The sequence below is a fragment of the Vulpes vulpes genome, chromosome 2 (assembly GCF_048418805.1).
Source record: "Vulpes vulpes isolate BD-2025 chromosome 2, VulVul3, whole genome shotgun sequence".
Lineage (NCBI taxonomy): Eukaryota > Metazoa > Chordata > Mammalia > Carnivora > Canidae > Vulpes > Vulpes vulpes.
In genome coordinates this window covers 19,362,970-19,387,246 of record NC_132781.1, presented here as the reverse complement: position 1 = coordinate 19,387,246, position 24,277 = coordinate 19,362,970, and the positions used below count along the sequence as shown (strand labels likewise).

Below are 24,277 nucleotides of genomic sequence, written 5' to 3'. Positions count from 1 at the left end.
CTCAGCATTTGCCTTTGTTTCTGGTCATGATCTCAGGGTCCAGGGATTGAGCCCCACGTCGGGCTCCCTGCTCAGGAGAGTCTGCTTCTCCCTCTCCCTCTGGGATCCCAATGTGGGACTTGATCCCAGGGCCTGGAGGTCATAACCTGAACTGAAGGCAGATGCTTAAGGCAGACATTTAATGGACTGAGCCACCCAGGTGCCCAAGAAAGAGGTTTTGTTTTTTTTTGTTTTTGTTTTTGTTTTTTTTTTCCTGTCAGGGAGAAAAGGGACCGAACTCTGAGTTTTTTTATTCAGAGAAAAAAAACCAATGCTTATTATAAGGGAGATAAATGCTAATAATAATGGAGTTTAAGACATCTGAGGGCAGGGCTAGGTTTGGGGGCTGCCGGTTTGCAGGATCATTCAAACTCAAAATGCAACCTAATCAGCTTCATGTGAGGCCACCATGAGACTGTCATCCCCAGTATCTCCTTTCTTAGGAATATAAATCTACTTCCCTCAACAGGATGGGGCTCTCTATTCAAGAATATTTCAGTCAATTATCCCTCAAAAAAGCTGCAATTTTTTTTTTTTAGAAATTAAATAAATAAAAAGATTATTCTTGTCATGGGAAATTTCTGGTACTGGCAAGATGTTTAATCAACATCTACCGTGTAAATATAATCATCATGGAACTGAGAACGTGTTCGGGAGGGCTAATTTTTAGATGACGCTATTTTTAAAAGTTAGAAAAAAGCAAACATAAGAGCATAAAAGAAAATCAGCTGTGACAAGAAGGACAAAAAAGGCCACTTCTATGTAATGTAAGACATTTATTTTGGTTACAGTTAGTGTTTTAACACTGATTTGTGATACAACAGACATTAAACTTACTTTCCTTTAAAACCAATTTAATACCTTCCGCTTTTCTATCCAGAAAACTCAATGCTTTCACAATCAAATTGCCCTGAAAGCTGACAGGAGATAAGTTAAGCTTTCAACCACTCTGCTCTCTCAAATGGAGAGGGGCTTATTTCCAAGCAGGATAAAATCTTGACTTGGTGAGACCAGTACTGTTGGCTCTTCAGCGGGTCCTGACACCGGTCTTATGACAAAATCTCCCGAGAGGAAAGCTCCTATCTTCCTATTTTAAGATCAGTGCTTATTTTGATTAAAACATTAGCATCTTAACATTAACTTGTGACACAAAAGGCACCAACATTCCCTTTCAAACCATCACCACGGGTGGAACACAGTGCCACCTGCTGGTCATCATATTACATACCCTATGATTTCCAGGTGGTGGTAAACTCCAGGTGGGGATTCTCCAGAGAACCCTACAGAGCCAAAGGGACCTTAGAGGTCTTCTAGAGGAGTCCCCTTGTTTGACACATGGTGATCTCTGCTCTCCAGATCACTCAGAGTGGCGGGGAAACAGACCAGCCTGTGGAAAGTGTACTGCTTTAGATTTGAGAAGAAAACCATTTGGTGCTCTAATTTCACCTAAGTGGGGGTCTGCTAGTCAACGAAAGGGATCAGGTCAGGGGAGAGGGCAAGGGCACCCTGAGTTCCTATTCCATCACCTCCCAGGGGGTAGAAAGCTGTCCAGAGACAGCTTCCACTCGCAGCTGGGCATGTGCTGGCTCTTACAATAGAATTTTATTTTACTCAAAAATTAGGAGCTAAATCTCATGAAGTAAATACAGGGTTTCTGGGACCAAAGACTACCAAGAAATCCCAAGTTATCAGCATAAAAGTAGTCCCAAAGTAAAGGCAGTAATTCTCCCAAGTGCCTTTCCTCCCTCTTGCCCCCACAAAAAGGACTTCAAGAGGTCCTGGTTAACTAGTCTAAGTAGCTGTGGCAGCTATCCTGGGGGGTGACCACTGCCTAAGTGTGGGAGGGGGAGCCCTAGCCCTAGCCCTAGGGCTCTTCCAGGAGTAGAACAGAAAGCTCCAACTTAGGGATGTTTCCTGGAGGAAGAGCCACATGTTCTAACTGAATCGGAGACCCACACTTTGACTTCCTTTTGTTTGTGTCACCTTCCTACTCACCACAGCCTGGCTGGTTGTACTCCATCCACAAAGCTATCTGGCTTTTGTGCACACGGGCTGGGTCAAGGGCATGTGCAGTGCACCTGGACACTCCCAGGGGCCTCCTTTCTTGAGGAGAGTAGTATGGGACAAGGAATTCAACTTCAAGGAGCAGCAAACTTGGAGCTGGGACAGCCCAGGCACCATGCCTTCAACCAGTTGGAACCCTAGTTTCTTTTTCTTAAAAGGTAACAATACATGAATAAGCTCTACCAACTTGATAGGGTTACTGAAAGGATCAAGTGAGTGTGAGTGGGACAGTTCTCTGGGAACTGTGAAGTGAGGTACACAGGTCAGAGGATGGCCATTTCATTGAGGGGGGTGTATGTGGGCAGTCCGGTATCTGGAAGAGACGACAGATCCTAGTTTGTTCGGGGTGGCTGTGGTCACAGAGGCAGGAGAATGTCCAGGCTGTGCACTGCTGGCCCTGCGGCAAGAGAGGCTATTACACCTCGGAGGGAGGCCCTGCGGCACCCTGCTTCCCCCTGTCTAGCCGGAAGCCCCTGGTCAACTCTGAAAAAGGCACAATCCCCACCTCAACAGGTTAATACTGCCTGAATTTAAATTTAAAAGTGAATTTTACATACTTAACAGAAGTCCTTGGCTTTTCGCTTCTGGTAAGATCCCTTTTGCAAATCCTTGCAAGTGATCCTACCACAAATTCGGGTTTATGGGAGCTTGATACACCCACCAGAACACCACCCTGCAAATATCTGGTGCTCAAAAGAAGTGTTTTATTCTGGAAACTTTTTTAGACCTCTGCGTGCTAAGAGCTGGGGGTATGGCTGAGGACTACCTCTCCGTCAGGGAACCTGAAGATGATAGGAATGCATCACTTTCCATGGTGACAATCATCTAAAGTCCTAATATGACTGGGTTTGAATCAAAACTACTTTCTGACAAATATGCGTGCACGTGTGAGCGTGAGTGCTAGTGCATTCTGACATCATCCTTTTAAAAGTCCTAAAAAGGGTTGTTCCGGTTTCTTTGCTCTGCCACCAGCCAAGTCTCCATTCGGATGCTCCACCGTGTTTCATTTCTGCCTGGCTGAGTCATTTTTGCTCCCAGGGCTCCCAGATCTTTCCTGGCACGGCAGAGCCAAAAGCACTACCTCTAAGTGGGTGGGGTGAGAGCCTGCTCCTCCATCCTCTGGCTGTGCTTCTGAGACACACACCCCCCTACACACCCACACACCCACATTGGAATTGGCTAACTCCCTCCTTCTGTCCTTGAAATAGCAACGGAGACAAAAAGCAGTTAGCACGAGTGGCTTGAGCTCACCAATGCTATAATTCAGGACAAAACCTTTGCAATTCTTCAAATGGTGGGGTTTTTAAATAGGCTGGAACTTCAACACCCTGTTTTCTAAAAAAATAAAATAAAATAAAACCACGCCTGAGGCATCGCTCTTCTGAGAGCAGTCCAGGGGAAATATTCCAAAGCAGCGAATTCTGAACGCAAGCCTTCCATAGGTTCACATTTTAACAAACCTATGGACTTACAGGAGTCCTCCAGGGGAATGTCTGCCCACCTGACGGCCTCTTTGTTTGGGTCTCTTTAATCCTACTGAAATACTTAAGATGCAGTCTCTTCATGGGAATTTCCACCCACTAACAACTGCTGGCCGGGGGACCAGCTTCAGACCTCACAATGCGCCTCTGCCTATGAGCAAAGTGTGGGCAGCAGGGAGGAGCCGGGGGAGACAGGCATGGAGGGGAGAGAGGGGCCTGCATTTGCATAGTTCCCTTACAGGGCTCGAGGTGCTGAGGTCCCCACTCAGGAGGGGACCCCAGGGTGGGGCGTAGGGAGCCAGAGAGGGAGGCAGGGGGGCCACGGACATCAGGAGGGGCCCCACTGGGCATCTCGAGCCTTATCCTTCCACAGACCTCCTGCCTTGGGTCATCCAGGAGGAGCAGGTATGTCACAGGTCTTCCCCCTCCGTGCCCCCACCTCAGGGAGAAGACATCAGAAACTGTAAGCCCGGGACACACCGGAGAGCAAAATGCCTTCCTTAGCAAGCTTCTTTATACGCTCCCCAGGGGGGAAGTGGCCCAGGGCTGTGTTGGGACAGACTTGTGGGCAAGTGCCTGGTGATGCTGGGAGCAGGGTACACTGTGTTTCCTAAACATGGCGGCTTGGGACACCTCGACCAGGGCCTCCCCTGTCTGCCGCTAGAGAAGAGGCAGCGGGAGTGCCCTAGAGTTTCAATTTCCCCTCCTTGACTAGTTTGTCATTGAGCTGGCATAGCTGGGCCAGGAAACCATCGTTGGGGCCGATCTCACGGTTCTGCCTCACGATGCTCAGGGCAGACTTGACATCCATCTTCTGACGCATCATGAGGTACGCGATAACTAGGGTTGGGGAGCGGCTGTAACCTTCCCGGCAGTGGACAAGGACCCGGCCTGAAAGAGACAGGGACGAGGGAGCGTGAGCTGGGGCCATCCCAACACAGCCCGACTCGAGTCAGAACTCTTCCGGGGGAAGCGCAAATGAAAAGTACAAGAGGCCATTGTGTACCCGCCCGGATGGAGAAGACGGAAAACACAAAGCATCAGCGAGGATGTGGAGCAGCAGGACTTCTTCTATCTGTGGCTGTGCAGGGGGCAGTGTACGTGAGCACATGGCTCTGGCGAACCACAGGGCAGTACGTACTCAGGTTGACACATGCAACCCCCAGGGCCCAGCAGGGAGGTGCACGTATGTCCACCAAAGACACGCACCAGAATATTCATAGGGCAGCACTGTTCCTAGTGGCCCCAGCTGGCAGCTCCCAGAGGCCCTTCAATGGCAGGACCGATAAACAGTGTACGACTTACACTTAGAACACGGAGGAGACACACACATAGGACATTTGTGAGTTCATGGAATAGGAGGGCAAGCAGAACTGCTCTGCGCTAACAGAAGTCTCGGTGGTAGTAACAGTGAAATAGGGAGGGAACACACTAGGGGTTTCTAGAGTCCTGGGGGAGAAGATCTATTTCTTGATCTGAGGGCAGATATGAGTGTGTGCAACACACTGATCTGCACACTTGTGATACCAGCATTTCTCCATGTGAATTTTATATTTCAATCAAAAGCAAAACATACAGTGGCTCGGTCCATTAAGCATCTGTCTTCAGCTCAGGTCATGATCCTGGGGTCCTGGGATCAAGCCTGGTGTCAGGCTCCCTGCTCAGTGGGGAGTCTGCTTCTCCCTTTGCTCCTCCCCTGGCTCATGCTCCCCACTGACTCTATCAAATAATTAAATAAAGTAAAAAAAAAAAAGAAAAAAAAAGGAAACAGAAATAATCCAAATGTTCACCAGTAGGTGAACACACAAACTGGGACACATCCATACACTGGAAGGTTCGTCAGCATTAAACAGGAATGAGCTATGGACACATGTAGTGACCAAGATGGAACTCACAGCGATGACACCGGCAGAGGCCAGGCCAAGAAAGCACACCCACTGTGTAATTCCATTTACACAAAAGTCCACAAAATGTACACTCGCGTCTGGTGACAGAAAACAGAGCGGCAGTTGCTTAGAAATGGGAGGCAGAAGGAGCGGAAGGGAGAGGCCACAGAGGCGCCTGGGGCGAGACGGGTGTGCTCACACTCTCGTTTGTGGTCCTGGTTTCACAGGTATACACAGAAGTCAAAATGTCAAACTGCAGGCTTTAAATGTGTGATGTTCAAATGTGCTGAATGTCAATTATAACTCAACAAAGTGGTTTAAAAAGTAAAAGGAACGTGCATGTCAAATACAAACAGGAGGATAAAAATATCAAAACATGTAAATACAAACACCTGCTCACGGCTCCCCAAATGGCCCGCGAGGCTCTACAAAATCTGCACCCCCCGCCCCCCGCCCCTACACTGTCTCCTCTCTCCCTCCATCCCTCCACCAGCCAGCTGGCTTCTCAGCTTGCAAACCTCTCTCCCCAGGTGTTTGCTCTCCCACTCAGCCTCTCTAAAGCCTCAAACCCACTCCCAGCCCTTCTCCTCTCTCATCCCTGACTCCCTGCTTTCGCCCCCCTGCCCCAGGCCAGAAATCTTCACTTGTTTGCTGTCAGCTTCCCCTGAGATGGAAAAGCTCCACAAGGCAGAATTGTCTGTTTTGCTCCCTGCTGCATCCCCAGCATTTGGTGAAAGAGAGCATCAACAAGTCCCAGCACATTTCATTTCCACCAGGGGTCCCCAAGAGCCCCAAGCCTCGGCTTCTCTCTGCCACCACCCACTCAGGCCACAGAGTGTTAGTTCAGGTCCTCATCACCCTCACCTCCACCCTCTTCACATCTCCAAACTGAGCTCTTGATCTACCCTCATCACCACCAATTCACCCTCTACCTAGCAGCAGGAAGGGGCTTTCTATATTCAAATAAAACCTATCACCATTCGCAGGGCTTCTTGTCTCCAAGGTGTGGCTTACAAGGCCAAGTACCCAAGGCCTCCATACGTTCCCATGCTTTTCCCTACCCCTGTGCCTTTCCACAAGTCATTTCCTCTATAGGAAACAAAGTCTCTCTCGGCCACCTGGCAAATTCCTGTCATCCCTTAAAACCCCAGTTCAAATATTTCCTTTTTCAGCATAGGGATTTAGAACCAAAATCTGTGGGGCATCTGGGTGGCTCAGTCGGTTAAGCCTCTGACTCTTGATTTTGGTTCATGTCATGGTCTGAGAGTCCTGAGATGGAGCCCTGTACCAAGCCTCCCCTTTCCCCCTCCCCCTCCCTCACTCATGTGCACATGTGCACACACTCTCTCAAATAAATTTTTTTTTTTTTTTTTTGAGAAAGAGAGAGAGACCATGCAGATGCCGGAGAAGGGTGGTGGTTAGGAGGTGGGGTGGGGAGTGGTAGCAGAGGCAGAGGGAGAGGGAAAGCAGACTCCTTGCTGAGTGCAGAGACTGAGGCAGGGTTCGATTTCCCAAACCTAAGATTATGACCTGAGCCAAAACCAAGAGTGGAATGCTCAACTGACTAAGCCATGCAGGTGCCCCAGAAAATAAATCTTAAAAAAAAAAAATCTTTGAAGTCCTATGAATGTGGGTTTAAATTTTAACTTACTGGTTCTGATGGTTCCATTTGTCAACCTGGCTTGTCTATGATGCTCAGCTCCTTGGTCAAACACTAGTCTACAAGGTATTTTGTGAATGTAATTAACACTGACTATCAGTTGACTTTTAGTAAAGGAGATCACCCTTGATAATGTGTTTAGGCCTCATCCAATCAGTCTTAAGAGCAAAATGTGAGGTTCACTGGAGAAAGAGAAATTCTGCCTCAAGGCTGTAATCAAGAAGCCCTGCCCGAGTTTCCAGCCTACCACTCTACCCCACAGATTTCAGATTTGCCAGATCCTACAATTGTATAAGACAATTCCTTAAAATATCTGTTTATTCTATTGGTTCTTTTCCTTCCTGGCCAATTTACTGGTTATGAACCCTAAGACCCACCTAACCCACCTATGCCTCGATTCATCATCTGTGTTAATAGTATCCATTGCACAGTGTTGTTGGGGGATTGAAGGAAACGTCACATAAAGCCCTTAGGCTAATGCTTGGCATATGTAAGTGCTCAATAAATAACTCCTAGCCAACATCAGAAGTCCTCTGGTGGTGCCCAATATCTTCTACTACAGCAGGTCTGGCTCTGTGGCACTGTTGGCCATGCACAGATCTACCCTCCTCTGCTAGACTGTGTGTGCCTTAAGGGTAAGGACAGTGTGGTATTGATTTTAGGATACCCTACAACCTCTAGTATGCACTTGGTGCTCAATAAATATTTGCTGACTAGCCAAGTGGATGATTATCCACCAATGCCTAAATACTGCCATTATCCTGGAGGAAATCTGCTAGCCCAAAGTCTCTTGTGTTCCCATCACCCTGGCCCCAAAACATGACTCTCTTTCCCCGTGCCTTCCAAGCAGGAAGGGGGAGCCCTCCACTTTCCTGCCCATTCCCTCTCTAGCCAGTATACTGAAAGTATGCAAAGTGGGGCTTTCCCTGCCTCACCACCTGAACATATTTAGCAGTCCAGGGCTCAAAGAGCCAATGGGGAAGAGGAAAGTTTGACTCCCATCCTTCCAGGGCCCACTCAGATGCCATGTCCCCCATAAAAGTGTCCCTTGACCTTCCTGGCTGGAAGTGACTGCTTTCTCCTCTGAGCACTCCTGGCTGTTTCCCCTTCTCCAAAGTGATGGGCATCTGGCTCTCCTGAGCCTCGCACACTGCAGGAGGCCAGTGTGTTTCTGTTGACTCGCTTACCCAGTCAATCCTAGAAGCATGTACACTTGGCATTAGAGCCCATGGAATTCATTTTTGTCACTCACTCAGTAATTATTTGCAGCATGTCTCCTATGTGCCCAATGCTGCATCAGGTGCTGAGGAGACAGAAGGGGACACAGTGGACCCAACTGAGGGCAGGCTTCATGGAAGAGAGAACACTATGCCCAGGGTTAAAGCACAAGGTGGAATTTGCCAGGGGGCAAGATAGGGAGAGGCAGAGAGAACTTTCCAGACTGACAACTCAGCCCAAGCTGCCTCTTGCTGAGGCGAGAGGTCACAAAAAGCCAAGGTATGTTCCCAGTTGTATGGAGAGAGGCAACAAAGTCAGGAAGCTCTAAGTTCCTTAAGCGGATGACCAACCCACATACAAGAAGAGCAAAATCCATCCTCTTAACTGGGCCCCTCGTTCCCATCAACACAGGAACCCAATACAGCCGGAATGGAGGGGGTGACACACACAAGATCATGAAGGACCACAAAGGGCCTGACAATAAAGTCTGCAGATTCCCCGGGCAATAAAACTTCCCTCCTGAGCCCCAGATATGCGATAACCAGCATCTAGTACACATTGTTCACTGGAAATCATTCCAGGGGGAGGCTGTTGGGCACAAGAAGCAGAGACAGGCTAGAATCAGGGGATCAAGGCTGATCATACCTTCATGGGGCTCACTTCCCCTGAGAAGGCCGTGGTGAGGGAGGAAGAGGCCGGGGGGAGGAAGCTTGAAGGTAAAGGCAGGCGCTGAGAGAAACAAGCTAAAAGGGAAAAGGGCAAGTGGCCCAGCCTGCTCAACTGACATTTGCCCTCTGCCTTCTAGGGTTTCCCCCAGGAAGAAACCCTGCCTCCCTGCCTGCCAGCAACTCAGCAGTTCTGCTCAGTCTTAGATTTGGGTGCTGCAGGAAGCATTTAGAAAGTGGCTGGAAGATGTGGCCTGTGGGCCACAGCTTGCTAAGCACCAGCCTAAGCCAGTCATGGCTGCCCTGTTTCCCTGGCCAGGCGTTCATGTAAGCCAATTCAGCCAGTGAGATGTGAGGGGAACCCCACTGAAGGGTTTCTGAGCACCCTTCTACCTTCTTTATTTTTATTTATTTATTTGAGAGAGAGAAAAACCGAGCACGAGCCAGGCAGAGGAACAGAGAAGAGGGAGATACAGACTCCCCACTGAGCAGAGAGCTCCATATAGGGCTCAATCCAGGAACCTGAGATCATGACCTGAGCTGATGGCAGACCCTCAACCAACTGAGCCACCCAGGCACCCTTTTACTTGCTCATTAAAAAAAGGGAAGAAACACAAGGAAGAGATGGCTGCCTGGTCTTTTGCTATGCTTTGTTCTGCTAGGATGTGGTGACTAGGTCTACCACCGCCATCTTGGGACCATGAGGGGAGAACCCTGAGGGTGGCCTGCAAGAGAGAAGGGAAGCACCTCTTCCTGATGTCGCCACCAAGCTGCTGAATCAACCAGCCCCAGAGCTCCCTCACCTCAGGACTTATCATGGAAGATAAAATCATTATTACTGAAGCTATTTGAACTGAGGGCATGGCGGGGAGTGGCTAGAAAGGAACTCTCAGGCAAAGTCCACTCAAACCCAAGGACCCCGGGGCTGCCATGGTGAGAAACATTTATACATCTTGTGTAACATGTGGCCACTTGATAGGTTTTCCAAGAGGAAGGCAGTTGTGGGCCTGTTTTCTAGAAAAAAATCCAGTCAGAGCTGCCTTGCACTGTTTCCTGGGCCACATGTGCCTTACCATTCTTTTGAGCCAGGGCCTGGTCGATGAAGTCTGCAGCCCTTTCAAAGTAGGCGCTGAGGTTGAACTCCTGCGTGTCATTGGCCTTGATGCCCAGGTAGGTAATGCCGGAGTCCTTGTAGAAGTTGGCATTGGTGTTGACGTGCATGAAGGACCTGCCCTCAGCAGCATTCAGAACATGGGTGATGCCTAGTTTCTGCAGCTTGGGGATGTCTTGAGCCACAGACCTGGACAGGAGACAGGAGCAGGGGGATGATTACCTGACCACCTGGCAGCCCCAGAGGGAGGAAGATGGAGAAGATTCTAAGTCTCCTGGCAAAGCGAGGAAGCCTCCACGCTTGGCCCCTGCCAGCTTCCCCTCATCTCGTGACCCACCTCCCTTACTCCAGCCATATCTAATTACCAGCAGCTTCCCCAAATAGCCGGGGTGGTTTCAGCCCCATGCTGTTCCCTCTCTCTGGAATGCCCTTCTTGAGCTTCTCCATGGTCACACACCCTCTCATTTTCCATCAGTATGCCCTGACCGCCCCCTCCATTCCATCTGGCATCATGTTCCCTATACTGTGGTGGTGGTACAGCCTACTGGCTCAAAACGGGCTCTAAAGTCAGACTGCCTGGGTCTGAGTCGAACCCTGAGACTTGCCAGCCAGATAACCTTAAGCAAGCCACTTAACCTTTTGGTGACTCAGTTTCCCTATCTGTCAAATGAGGTTAACAACAATACCTACCCCATGGGCAGAAGGATTAAATGATCTAGCCTACAGACAGAGCTTGACACCATAGTCAGTGCTCTTCTAATGCCTGATTGTGATTATTTGTTCTGATGGGTAGGCTGTGAACTTTTGAGGGAGTAACCAGGTCTGTCTGCCCAGCACTTGCTATTGCACCCGGCTACTGGTGCTGAATGACTATGGGGTGAATCAGTGAGAAAGAATGAAATCAACACATCTTAGGCAGCCTCCTTCCTTGGACTATAAAGTGTGGCGGCCCCTCCAGTCCCCCAGAGGGGCCCTTTCCACCACAGACCACTAGCCACATTTCTGAAGCTCCCCTGGGTGAGTAAGCACTTGGGGACCAAGTGGCGCCAACAGAACTCTGGGGGTTATAAAACATTTGATCTGAATAGTCAAAGGGCTCCTTTATTTCATCTCCCAACAACATCCCAATTCAGACAACAGTTTATACTTTACAAAATGCCTTCTCCGACAGGATCTTGTTTGCCTGTCACAGCAGCCTGCAAGGAAGCCAGGCCTGGGCTTAAGCTTCCAGGACAGTGGAAGGACAGTGCTGAGGCTCACATGGGATGCTTGGGGCAGAGCAAGGAGAAGACCTGATACCAGCCCTGCTCTGTCTTCCCCTCACTCTGCCTGCAGATCCTGAGATCTAGAAAATGAGGCTCATACAGACTCCTCTCCAGGCCCTATGAGCCCTGATTTGGTTCAGGGGCTCCCTATGTGCAGGAGTACCCCCCACACCCCTGGCCAAGTCAAAGCCAGATTCACTAATTGGGCTGGGGATGTGTTTCTCTACAGTGGCCACCGGCACTTTCCACCCTGGCTACCACCAGACATCCACCGCCTCGGTTTCCACTTGGGAAGTAGGGGCAGCTGAATGTGCCAAACTGCCCCAGACAGCAGGTTCTCCAAGGCACCAAGGCCACTTGCTGCTGGGGTGGCTGGACAGAGCACTATCCTCTGAACTTTGCAATTACGGAGCACTTCGGCTAAGGCCCTGGGACTGTTTCAGCTGTTCCTGCTCATGACACTGCACATGGTTGTTAAACAGTGGTTGATTAAAAAAGCAAATAACTCTGAAGGTGAATTTTCATTCAGCTCCCTTCTCTATTTCTAATTCAGCGTTCAACAAATTTACCGTTACCACTACTATCACTATGAATGTGCACTGTAAATGCCGGACACACAGTAGGTGCTCAATACGGTGAATGAATGGATGGAATGGATGAGACAGTCCCCACGAAGGCAGGACCTGCCTTAGGACCCCTTATTGCCCCGCGATGACCCTCATTTTTGTGGCAGCCCTTAGCAGGGTAAGCAGCAGGTCCTAGTACAGGACAGGGGATACAGAATGAACAAGGCATTGTCTCTGTCCTCACAGTCCCTCAACCACCCTGGGCCACCATTTCCTCCTGGGTAAAAGGGGAGAAGGGAGTTAGTTCTGGGTTTCTAACGCAGACCCTGGCCCATGGAACTTAGGGCGTTGGTAAATCAAACCCTATCTGGAAGGCAGGGGAGGGAGCAAGGAAACACCAGCCCAGCTCTCCGGATCCCTCATTGGGAGTATTTCGATTCCTTGATCTCGCCTGCCCAGCCGGGAAAGTTCCACGCCCGATCTGTGACGTCAGCCAGTTGCCATGGCAGCGAAGGCAGACATTCCGCGGTGACCTCACTGCAGAACCAGGCAGATGTCACATGACGTGCGGGCTGGAGACCGGCCGGGTGACAGAGGGCCACCTGTTAAGTGATCCCGGTAGCCCGACCCCGCCCAAGGCCAAGCCCCTAGCGGCTGGCGGCTTCGGGCCGGACGCCCGGGGATCCGGGCCCCCGGCGAGCGGGAGGACGCGCGGGGCCGGGGCGGGGTCTAGCCCCTCCGCCCCACTGCGCGGGGGCGGGCGGCGACTCCAGCCCCTGCCCGGCCCCCGCGGGGCTCCCGGAGGGCGGCCACGCCCCGCACCCCCCCCCCCCCCCCAGCGCCCGCAACGCCCCGACCCCGGCTTTCGGGTGGGCGGGGCGCCCCAGCGGCGACTCACGCGTTGCCCACGTAGATCCTGGGGGTGACCTCGTTGCAAGGCTGGCTCGGCAGGCTGTAGCAGCCGCTGCCGTCCGACAGCAGGTCGTTGAGGTCCTGCACCGAGAGCTCGAACGGGCCCGACATGGCGGCGGCCGGGCCCTGCACGCCGGGGCAGCAGCCTGCGAGGGGAGAGCCGCCGGGTCAGCTGGGCGGGGGCTCCGAGCGGGGACCGCCCCGTCCCGCCCCGGAGGCGGGCCCGCCGGGCGCGGGAAAAGGCGGAGCGCGGGCCGCCCGCGCGCTCGGCTCCCGGCGGGAAGGCGCGCGGCCGCCCTGGGCCTGCCCCGCCCCGCGAGTTTCGGGGGATCCTCGGAAGCCCCCAAGCTGGGGCCTTTTCTGCATCGTTACAAACGGGGAAGTGCAGTAACATTGGACTAAACGCAGGGCGCGATCAACGTTCCCACCGACCGGGGCGCACACAGGTGTCGCCTGGCTCTTCCAGGATTACCGGGACACCCGGATTCCGCCTGGGAGCCCTGACTCTTGCCTGCTGCGGACCAGCGGCACTGACATCACCCGGGTGCTTGTCAGAAATGCGAAACCTCCGCCCCAGCCCTGCCCAACGAGAATGTGCATTTTACAGCCCCCCCTCCCCCGCCCCGCGATCCTTACAAAGGTTAAAGTTTGAGAAGCCCAACTCTGAGGTACATTTCTTCCAGTATTTATTGAGAGCCAGCAGCGTGCTTCAAAGCTTGGGCTCTGTGCAGCCAGCGTGGCATTGACCCTGGAGGATTACTTAACCTCTCTGAGGCGGCTGGGGGGTAAGAAATGAGAACACTAGTACCTAACTCCTAGGGTTGTTTGAAAGATTTAATGTGACACTCAAGGAGAGCGCCCAGCACTGTACAGTGAGGACTCAGTTGGTGCCCTCCCTCTACATCAGCCAATGTGATGAGCACCCACTAGGTGCTACTACGCCTGTACTAGGGTGGAGCGGAATCAGGTTCCTTTGCAGCCCTTCCAGGAGCAACTAACTGCCAGCCCACCATGAGCCACATCAGTGTTGGCAACTCCTCACTTGCTGAAATCCCACTAAAGGCAGAAGACAGTCTCTGTCCTCCCCTACTGCCCATGGCTGTTTACCCCACCCCTCGAAAAAAGCAAATGTCCTAGGAATTCAGGAACCAACCCCTCTCCCCACCCTGAGCCCAGCCCTGCTACTAACTTGCTTCTTGAGCAGCAGAACAGGCTGTTACTTTGGACCTCAGTTTCCTCATCTGCAAAATGAAGAAATTGGATGAGATTATCATTAAAGGTCATCTTTCACCTCCCCCCAAAAGCTCGTGATCTCACACCTCCACAAGATCCATTGTAGTGGAGACTACTTAGCTTGTAGTTGAAGGTATGTAACGAAGGCTAGACTTCTCCATCCCCACCCCCTAACCCCCACCTGGTGTCTTCTCACCCCTCCCAGCACATCACACCTTTTCCCACTGGTGTTGGTGGCATCCACGTGCCAGGCAGGTGGGAGAGATTCTGAGTCTTGCCCTTCATCTTGACGTGGACCTGTGTTAGCTTTCAAACAGAAGCCCGGGGATCGTCAGGCATGCTCTGCTTCTCCTCTTCCTTCCCCAGGACCTGTCCCTGATGTCATAACAGGGTAACTATGACAACCTGTCATGGGGACCGCTAAGTACCTCACAGAGGAGCCTGGGTGCCTCATTTCTTAAATGAGACTAGGAAGAGAAGATGAACAATTCCCTGGATTATCTAGCCTACCCTGTAATTGTCTCTAATCACAGACAGAGCACAACCTTCAGGAAGAAACTGGACTTTGGCCACTACATATTTCACAAGAATAGAATACAAATAGGTATGTGGGCAGTTGGGGCGAGACACCACGATTAGGGGTTCTGGAAGGGTCCACCTTACAGATATTGACAGTAAACCAGCATAGTATGACTTTGTGATGGTTGGTCTTATCTGCTGGGTTGGGTTGGGTCAGGTCAAGAAGACCATCGGCGTCAGTGACAAAATTTACCTTCCACCAGGAGTTCAGTGGATGGAAATGCCCACTCAAACTCTTTAAAACCAAAGTCAGCTAGAGAGGGAGTGGAACTCCAGCTCCCAACAGGCTAGTTGCATTGGGAAAGGATGGGAAAGACTCTTTCATGTGTCTGTTTTACCCATTCTGGCCCTCACCTTCTGTTATTTGTACTAAAAACTCTTCAAAGATGCCAGTTTGGGAAATGTAGCTAACCTAAAATTCCTGAACTGGGGAAAGGTCAATTCAAAATCATCACATTAATGAGTAAGGGCGGTTGTCTAGGACGTGAGCAGGCTTTTTGAGGCAGCTAAGAGGACTTCTGTATGGTAACATAGATCTCTCTTATCCTTCTCTAGTGAAACCAGCTGTTGATACCAAACCGCCAGCAGCGCACACACATCACATTTTAAAACTGAGCAAACTACAGGTACGTGTTGTTGCCATCTGCAGATGTACTTTATTGATTTCTGTCTATGTCCTGAGGAAGTCAGGTTCCCAGAGCCTTATAAACACCCACCATTCCAGAGACTTATTCAGATGCTCTACCCCTTGCACACCACACCCGTTCCTACACTCTGCTCCCAGTCTCCACTGTGGCCCACGATTTCCCCCTTTCCCACCATCCTGGAGAAGGGTGATGCTGAGCATTTGGGTGTTGGACAATGTCACCGTGGTGGAGTGTGGTTTCTTACCAGGGTGAACAAAAGCGGATCGACAAAATCGAATACGAAAACAAGCAACTGTGTCAGAAAATCGCCAATGCCCATCGTGGCCCTGCCAAGGTGGATTGCTGGAACGAATATTTTTCCAAGAGGTAGCATTATTTCTCATCTTTTCATTTTTGGAAAGTCAAAATTGACTTTTCCCTTGTTGGGTTTTAGTGCAAGGATCTCCTGAGCAGGAGGTGTACTTGAGAGATGGTATCTCGATGGGTAGCCAAAGAGACTGGGTTAAGGAGAATGAAAACTATCTAAAACGGAGATCTTTCTCTGGTGATAAAGGGCTAACTTTTATTGCATCTAAGAGACTTTTTTTTTAAAGATTTTATTTATTCATGAGAGACACAGAGAGAGAGGCAGAGACACAGGCAGAGGGAGAAGCAGGCTCCATGCAGGGAACCCGATGTGGGACTCGATCCTGGGTCTCCAGGATCACACCCTGGACTGAAGGCTGCGCTAAACCACCAGGCCACCGGGGCTGCCCTAAGAGACTTTTTTGAAGTCCTATTCAAAGTTGGTCACAAGAAAACACTGCATGCTTTTGTAGAATGGTGACCGTAGCTGGGACTGACACAGCATTCTTTTTTTCTTTTAAAGATTTTATTTATTTATTTATTTGAGAGAGAGACAGAGCACAAGTGGGGTGGAGGAGGAGCAGAGGAAGAGGGAGAAGCAGGCTCCCCACTGAGCAGAGAGCCCATTGCAGGATTTAATCCCAGGACCCTGGGATTATGACCTGAGCTGAAAGCAGATGCTTAACCAAGTGAGCCACCCAGGTGCCCCTGACACAGCATTCTTAAGAGTCAGTTCCTCAAATATTTCCTGAGGAACTACTATGTGCTAAGTCCTATGAATACAAAGATGAAAAGAGATATATATATATATATTTCCTAACATCAAAAAATTCAAGACCTATTAGGGGAGATGTTTATGTAAATAATAATGGAGAATAGCCAGGGCTACAAAAGAAGTGTATGCAGGAAAGAATCTGGTGGATGTGTGTGTGTGTGTGTGTGTGTGTGTGTGTGTGTAGGAGGGAGTGTCAAGATACCTTTCCTATATCCTAATATATCTGAAACAGTTGACAGGTGAGATGAAGTGAAGCAAAATTGTCACCAGCCTTTTGTGATGTGTCCATAGGCAAGACCTTCCCTCATCATATAAACCAGACAGTCTCCGTCCTGGTTTCACATAATAATTCCTAGGGTGCTTTTACAAAATGCCAATGCCCAAGCTGCACCCAGACCAATAAAGTAGAAACTTCTAGTGGACATCAGGGTTGAAAACTGCTGATATAAACCTGCCAATGTTGTGCACACTCCCCAGAGTGTAGTCTAGTTCAACAGATGTATGGGGTCTCACGGCTCAGTGAGAAAGTCTGTTCTCTGCACTTAGCGCAGGTTTATGACATTACTAGTTCCTTCAAGAAGGGAATTTTACTCTTTGACCATCTCAGGATTTTGTGTTTTTCAGTTTAAACAGAGAAACAAGGAACCGAGAACTAGTGAGAATCACCGTGGAAAACCAGGGCATTCTGAAGAGGCTTAGTGATCGCAAACCCCACTATGACCGCAGGTCATCCGAGATGGACTGGCAGGCACGTGGCTACTCTGTGTCTCTTCCTTGCGCACACACAGTTGGTCTGTGTTCAGAGTAGAGGCAGTTGCAGAAGAGCCTCCCTATGCGGCTGAGGGAGAGATCATGAAAAATGCAGTAATTGGTAAAAGAGAAAGCACCCAGAGCAAACAAAGCTAATGACAGGAGCAAACCATCCAGGAGCTAACCCATTTGCTCCTTGGGAGCAAAGCCACCATGCGTCAGTTTCAGAAAATATCTGGTAGCATTCTCCCTCAAGCTTTAGTTCATTAAAAAAAAAAAAAAGACAATGTATAAGCAAAAAGGAGGAAAGGGTACATGATTCAGTGTGTAGTTGATTCCCTTCATTTAGGATGACCTTTCAAGAAGGAAAAAAGAAAAATGCCTTCTGCATTTATTTTATTTTTTTTAAGATTTTATTTATTTATTCATGAGAGACACAGAGAGAGGGAGAGAGGCAGAGACACAGGCAGAGGGAGACGCAGGCTCCATGTAGGGAGCCTGACGCGGGACTCGATCCCAGGTCTCCAGGATCACGCCCTGAGCTGAAGGCAGTGCTAAACCACTGAGCCACCAGGGCTGCCCTATTTTATTTTTTATTAAAAAATTTATTTATTCATGAGAGACACAGAGAGAGGCAGAGGGAGAAGCAGGCTCCCTGCGGGGAGCCTGATGTGAGACTCGATCCCAGGACCCTGGGATCACAACCTGAGCCAAAGGCAGATGCCCAACCACTGAGTCCCCCAGGTTCCCCCTGTGATTTTTTGTTGTTGTTGGTTTTTTAAAACCAACAACAACAAACCAACCATTCCCTGCCTTTGGTCTGTAAGCCTTTTCTAAGCCAGCCTTAGGAGCTAGAACTTCGACTTTAGCACCAGCCCCCTGGCATTGACATAAATCTGATTTTCTCCCTTCAAGAATTCAAGACGCTATATCAGAAATACGACAAGGTATCTTCTCTCCCAAGATGATTAGGTATGTCTTACCACGGCTGCTTCTTATTGGGGAATACAGTGATCATGGTTGATACTGAAGCCCTAAGAACTGTACAGATGGAGCACAAGGGACCCGGTTGAAGGGATGGATTTTGCCCTTCTGTAATATAAGGGAACTTAGAGCTCTCTGTTTCCTCTCTCCATACGAGTAGGAAGTGACTGGCTTTTGTCATCAGCTTTGAGTCTTTACGTGAGTCTAAGGGGAAGTGATTTGTTCCAGGAAGATATAAACAGGAGGTCTCATGGTTTTAATGTTGTGCCAAAGTTCCATTACAGGTCTTTGTCACTATTCAAGTACTGTTGTGTTGGCATTTTGTATTACTTAACATTATTAGTAATGACTAGATTTGTGTGTGTGTGTGTGTGTGTGTGTGTGTGTGTGTGTGTGTGCTGTTCCCGAGGAGAAGGATAAATGGACACTCAGGCTTTCCAAAGAATAGCTCCGTATAATTGATATTTCTCTATTTCTCTTCCTCTCTTCCCCCTGAATACAAGGTTACTCACCATGGAAAAGATACGAGAGAAAGCCCTAGGATTTCTTAGCTACTTAGAATTTCAAGACACTCCTAAGTGGCTGAATGCTCCATCTTAGGATGCTACAATAAAGCTTGGAACATAAAATGAGTAAGTTACATTTAAAGTACCCAAAGGCTTTTAAGTCCCATCCCCAAATGGAGACAGAGTGGGGCAGGCAGAAGGAAAGATGCAAGCATTATTATCCGGGGCTCTGAAAAGAAGTTTCTATGAGACAGAAAAAGAAACAACTTTTTAAAACATACACCATCGCCACCATCCTAGAGGGGAGGAAGGTTGGGGTAAGATGACCCAGCTGCCAAGTGCCACGCACTGTCAAAATGGAGAGCAGAAGCACTTGATAAGAGTAAGGGAACAGAGGCACAGAGAACAAATGCCATTAGGCTCTCTGTGAATATACAACACTGGAAAAGAATGCCTCATTGAAGTTTCTGTGTATTCTGTTCATCTATAGGGAGCAGCAACAGTAAAAGTGTCGTACATATCTCAAAACATATGGCAAGACAATGCTGCATGACTGCTCTGACTGGTCGTGCTGGGTTTGAGCCTAACTTTTTAAACTTTTTATATTGCAAGAGAGCAGATCTTAAGTGTTCTCATTACAAGTAAATAAACTTTTTATTTTAAAATGATTAGATTCACAGGACGTTGCAAATTCACAGGTACATTTGCGAAAATAAATGTACCAGGGCTGGGGAGGGGGCTCCTGCACCCTTCACCCAGCTTCCCCCAAAGTTAGCATCTTGTGTAACTATAATATGATATCAAACCAGGAAGCTGACATTGGTAGAATCCATAGGGTGTATACAAATTTCACCAGTTATACGTGTGTGTGTGTGTGTGTGTGTGTGTGTGTGCGTATAGCTCTATGTAACGTTATCACATGTGTAGTTTTGGGTAACTACAGCCACATTCAAGATTCATAGTTTGTACCATCATCAAAAGATTCCATGGTACCACCTCTACCCCTTTTAGCCACAGCCCCCCTCTTCCAGTAACCACTAATCTGTTTTCCATCTCTGTAATTACATTATTTCATGAGTTACATAAATGGGATCATGTGGTATACATCCATTCTTTTGAGACTGGCTTTTTGTTGTTGTTCCATATAGCCTTGAAGTTCATCCAAGTTGTGTGCATCAAAAGCTCATTCCTTTTTACTCCTAAAGTAGTATTCCATAGTATAAATATACCAGTTTGTTTAACCATTTGCCTGTTGAAAGACATTTGGGTAGTTTCTAGGTTTTTTTTTTTTTTTTTTTGACTATTGTGAATAAAGCAGCTATGAGTATTTGTTACAAGTTTCTGCATGACAATAAGTTTAATTTCTCTGGGATAAATGCCTGAGAGTACAATTGCTGGGTTGTATGGTAAGCCCATTTTATTTTATTTTATTTTTAAATATTTTTTATTTATTTATGAGAGAGAGAGATTCAGACAGACAGGCAAGAGACACAAGCAGAGGGAGAAGCAGGCTCCTCACAGGGAGCCCAATGTGGGACTCCATCCCGGATCTCCAGGATCACGGTCTGGGCCGAAGGCGGTGCTAAACCGCTGAGCCACCCGGGCTGCCCGGTAAGCCGATTTTAAAAGGAACTACAAACCTATTTCCAGAGTGACTGTCCCATTTACATTTCTACCAGCAATGGATGAGTGATCCAGTTTCTTGACATCCTCACCAGCATTTGATATTTCTGATTTTAGCCATTCTGATATGTGCATAGAGACATCTCATGTGCTCTTAATTTGCATTTCTCTAGTGATTAATGAAGTTGAACATCTTTCATAGGTTTATTTGTCATGTGGATATCATCTTGCGTGAAATATCTGAATATCTTTTGCCCGTTTCCTGACTGAACTGTTCATTTTTTAATATTGAATTTTGAGAGTTCTTTATTATATTCTAGACCAAATCCTTTGTTGGAAATGTGATCTGCAAAATATTTTCTTTCAGTTTGTAATCTTTTAGTCCTCTTTTTTTTTAAACATTTATTTATTTATTATTTATGATAGACACAGAGAGAGAGAGGCAGAGACACAGGAGGAGGGAGAAGCAGGCTCCATGCCAGGAGCCTGACACGGGACTAGATCCCGGGACTCCAGGATCGTGCCCTGGGCCAAAGGCAGGCGCTAAACCACTGAGCCACCCAGGGATCCCCCTAGTCCTCTTTTTTTTTACAGATTTTATTTTTTATTCATGAGAGACACAGAGAGAGAGTGGCAGAGACACAGGCAGAGAGAGAAGCAGGCTCCATGCAGGGAGCCCAATGCGAGACTACTCCCAGGACCCCAGGATTACGCCCTGGGCCGAAGGCAGACGCTCAACCACTGAGCCACCCAGGCGTCCGTCTTTTCATCCTCTTAACAGGGTATTTCATAAAGCAAAGTATTTTAATTTTGGTGGCATCCACTTTATCAATGATGAAACTGTTCTGTGTTTTGTCTATATCAACATCAATATCCTGGTTATGACCTTGTGCCATAGTTTTACCATCTGCTTCCCCTGAGGAAACTGGATAAAGGGCACATAGGATCTCTGTTATTTCTTATACCCATGTAAATCTACAATTACCTCAAAATAAGAAGCTTAAAGAGTGAATCAATATGTCCAATTATAAATTCATTATTAACTGGTTCCAGTTTATCTCATTTTGAGGAATCACTTCAATCTAGAATCTTCTAGATACCCAGATTAGAAACCTGGAGGTCATCCTTTACTTCACTATCTCACTTTCTCCTTCCCCCTGACTATGAATTTTCTTCTTTTTAATTTTTTATCTTTTTAAAATATTTTATTTGTTTGTTTTAGAAAGAGAGAGAGAGAACTAGGGGAAAGGACAGAAGGAAAGAAAGAAGCAGATTCCCTGCTGATCAGGGAACCTGACTCAGGGCTCAACCTCAGGACCTGAGCTCATAACCTAAGCTGAAGTCAGACACTTAACTGAGCCATTCAGGCACCCCAGCCCTGACTACATATTTTCAATCCAGCACTCCTACTGCCCAGGGTCTGCATGTGCTACTGTTAGCTTCCCTTCATCTGAGAATGTCTTCATTTTTCTTTCCTTCCTTAAGGATAATTTCATCACATATAGAATTCAAGAGTGATGGTTCTTTGCTTTCAGCACTCTATAAATGTTGCGTGACTTCTTTCTGCCTCCATAGTTTCCTTTATAGGCAATACTAAAATAGAACTTGAATTGGTGTTTCTTCCTGGTTGTTTTTCCCTGTTTTTCAGATTTTTTCTTAGTCTTTATAAAGTTTTTAGAAGATTAATTATGATGTATCTTGTGGATTTATTTGGTCTTAACCTACTTGAAGTTTATTGGCTTCTTGAATCTGTAGGTTTCTGTCTTTCACCAAATTTGGGGAGTCTTCAGCCATTATTCCTTGAATACTTTTCAGTTCCACATTTTCTCTCCTTCTAGGATTCCAATGATCCAAACATTGGCTCTTTTGTTATTGTCCCACAGGTACCTGATCCTTTTCTTTCTTTTTTCTTCCAATCTGTTGTTCAGATTGAGTAAATTTTATTGATCTGTCCTTAAGTAACCTGATTTGATCTTCTGTCATTTCCACTCTATTACTGAGGTCATCCAAGTTTTAACTTTCACAATGATTTTTTATTTCTACAATTTCCATTTGGTTCTTTCTCATAACTTCTATTTCTTTGCTAAGATTTTCCCATTCAAGAGAATTTGCAATTGCTTGTTGAAGCATTTTTATCACAACTGTTTTAAAATCCTTGTGAGATAAATTCTAACATCTGAATCGTATCAATATTGGTATCAATTGAATGTCTTTTCTTTACATTGTTGTCTTCCTGGTTTTGGGTATGATGAGTGGTTTTCTTTTTTTTTTTTCCTTCAGTTTTAGCAATTTTCTTTTTTTTTTTTAGATTTTATTTATTTATTCATGAGGGAGAGAGAGAGAGAGAGAGAGAGAGAGAGAGGGAAATGCAGGCTCCATGCAGGGATCCCGACATGGGACTTGATCCTGGGTCTCCAGAATCAGGCCCTGGGCTGAAGGCGGCACTAAACCGCTGAGCCACCCAGGCTGCCCTGATGAGTGGTTTTCCATTGCATCCTGGACATTTGGGTATTATGTTAGGGATCTTTTAGTTCTATTTACATATTCTATTTTAGCGGATTAGGAATCCTGTTTAGGTTTAGTGTATTATTCTTGGTTCTTTTATGGGTCTTCGTTCCAGTGGAAATTCAGCTTTTTGTTTGTTTGTTTGGTTTTTATTTTGTTCGTTTTTTTTTTTCGTTTTATGATTTTATTAAGACACATAAAACATGCATATAAGCTGTCTATTCATTTTCTTCACTGTGCAGCCTGGCATTGGGATTGGTGACTCTGATGGCCAACTGGGCTACTCTTTCCACAATGGCTTTGAGGTTCTTGGCGAAGACATTGTGAGCACTGTCTGCACAGTGAGATTTGTTGCACATCAACAGCACTTCAGGCTCCTTGACATTGTGGACTAGGAACTTCAGAAGCCACTGGACAGCATATGCTTTGTTTGCTTGCTCCCATAACCAATACTAGGCATCAGGATCTGGTCCTTGAATTTTCTGTGCACCCTCCTCTCAGTGCCTCTGGATTTCTGCTTAATTTTAACATGCTGATCTGATGGGTGCTGGATGAACTTCTTGGTCCTCTTTTTAACCATCTTAGGCTTCACCAGACATCTGAGGGTGGCCATGATGCTGAGGAAGAGATGGTAGTGCTGTTTTCCGAGCCCTTGCAATACTGTTCTGGTCTTTGTTGTTCTTTGTGTGCTGCTAGGATTCCTGCTCAGTCCCTCCTGGCATCTTCTGTGGTGTCAGAAGATGCCTCCCTGGATTGCATGGTGTTGCTGGGCCACCTTCTGCAGAGGTGCAGGCAGACATTGCGGCCACTGTGTGGAGTCAGGGAGACATGGGGCTTTGCTGCTGCTGGGAATGAATTGGGCCACTTGCTGGCATCCTGGTGTGAAACTAAGGTAGGGGCTCCATGTAGGTCTCTGCTGGGCTCCCTGTCCTTTAGCTGAGAAAGCAAGCTTTCCTTTCTTTTTTTTCTTCCCCCCCTCCTTCCTCCTCTATGCCTGTTGGTGGTTGCAGGCCCCTTCAGAGCTTAGACCAGGGTATATAGGAGATGAAAAGAAAACCCAAGAAACTCACCACACTGTTGTTCCTCAAGCCCTGAGGTCCCTAGCAAGCCCACTCATCTTTCTGGGGTTTTAAAAAATATTTTATTTACTTGAGGGAGAGAAAGCAAGAGAGAAAGCAAAAGTACGAGGAGCACAGGGAGAAGGAGAAGCAGACCCCTACCGAGCTCACAGCCTGACTTGGGGCTCATTCCCATGACCCCGAGACCATAACCTGAGCTGAAGGCAGACACTTATTCAACTGAGCCACCCAGGTGCACCACCCCCACCATCATCTTTCTAGCTTTCCGAGTCCTTTTATTGTTGTTTTTAAACTTCCAAAGTTTTTAGTTGTAGTTAGAGAAGAAAAGGAAAATGTGATTCTACACCATCTTGTTCTAAAACCACAAGCCTGCCTTTTTGTTTG

The 24,277-nt window shown here is 47.8% G+C and overlaps 2 protein-coding genes across 3 annotated transcripts; one reads left to right on the top strand and one right to left on the bottom strand.

Annotated features, from left to right (window-relative positions):
• Positions 1-798: 798 nt before the first annotated feature.
• DUSP3 (dual specificity phosphatase 3) lies at positions 799-13,087 on the bottom strand. The gene is made up of 3 exons (XM_072747092.1): positions 12,854-13,087; positions 10,087-10,313; positions 799-4,475 (listed from the first exon to the last, which is right to left on the bottom strand). The coding sequence occupies exons 1-3, from the start codon at positions 12,976-12,978 to the stop codon at positions 4,270-4,272; spliced, it is 558 nt and encodes a 185-aa protein (XP_072603193.1). The 5' UTR covers positions 12,979-13,087; the 3' UTR covers positions 799-4,269.
• Positions 13,088-14,580: 1,493 nt separating this feature from the next.
• Positions 14,581-18,780, top strand: CFAP97D1 (CFAP97 domain containing 1). 2 transcript variants are annotated; one of them, XM_025986850.1, is made up of 5 exons: positions 14,581-14,704; positions 15,235-15,305; positions 15,574-15,692; positions 18,112-18,168; positions 18,684-18,780. In XM_025986850.1, the coding sequence occupies exons 1-5, from the start codon at positions 14,581-14,583 to the stop codon at positions 18,778-18,780; spliced, it is 468 nt and encodes a 155-aa protein (XP_025842635.1). The 2 variants fall into 2 exon arrangements, with proteins under 2 accessions (XP_025842635.1, XP_025842634.1); XM_025986849.1 differs by lacking the exon at positions 18,684-18,780 and adding an exon at positions 17,071-17,194.
• Positions 18,781-24,277: the final 5,497 nt, after the last annotated feature.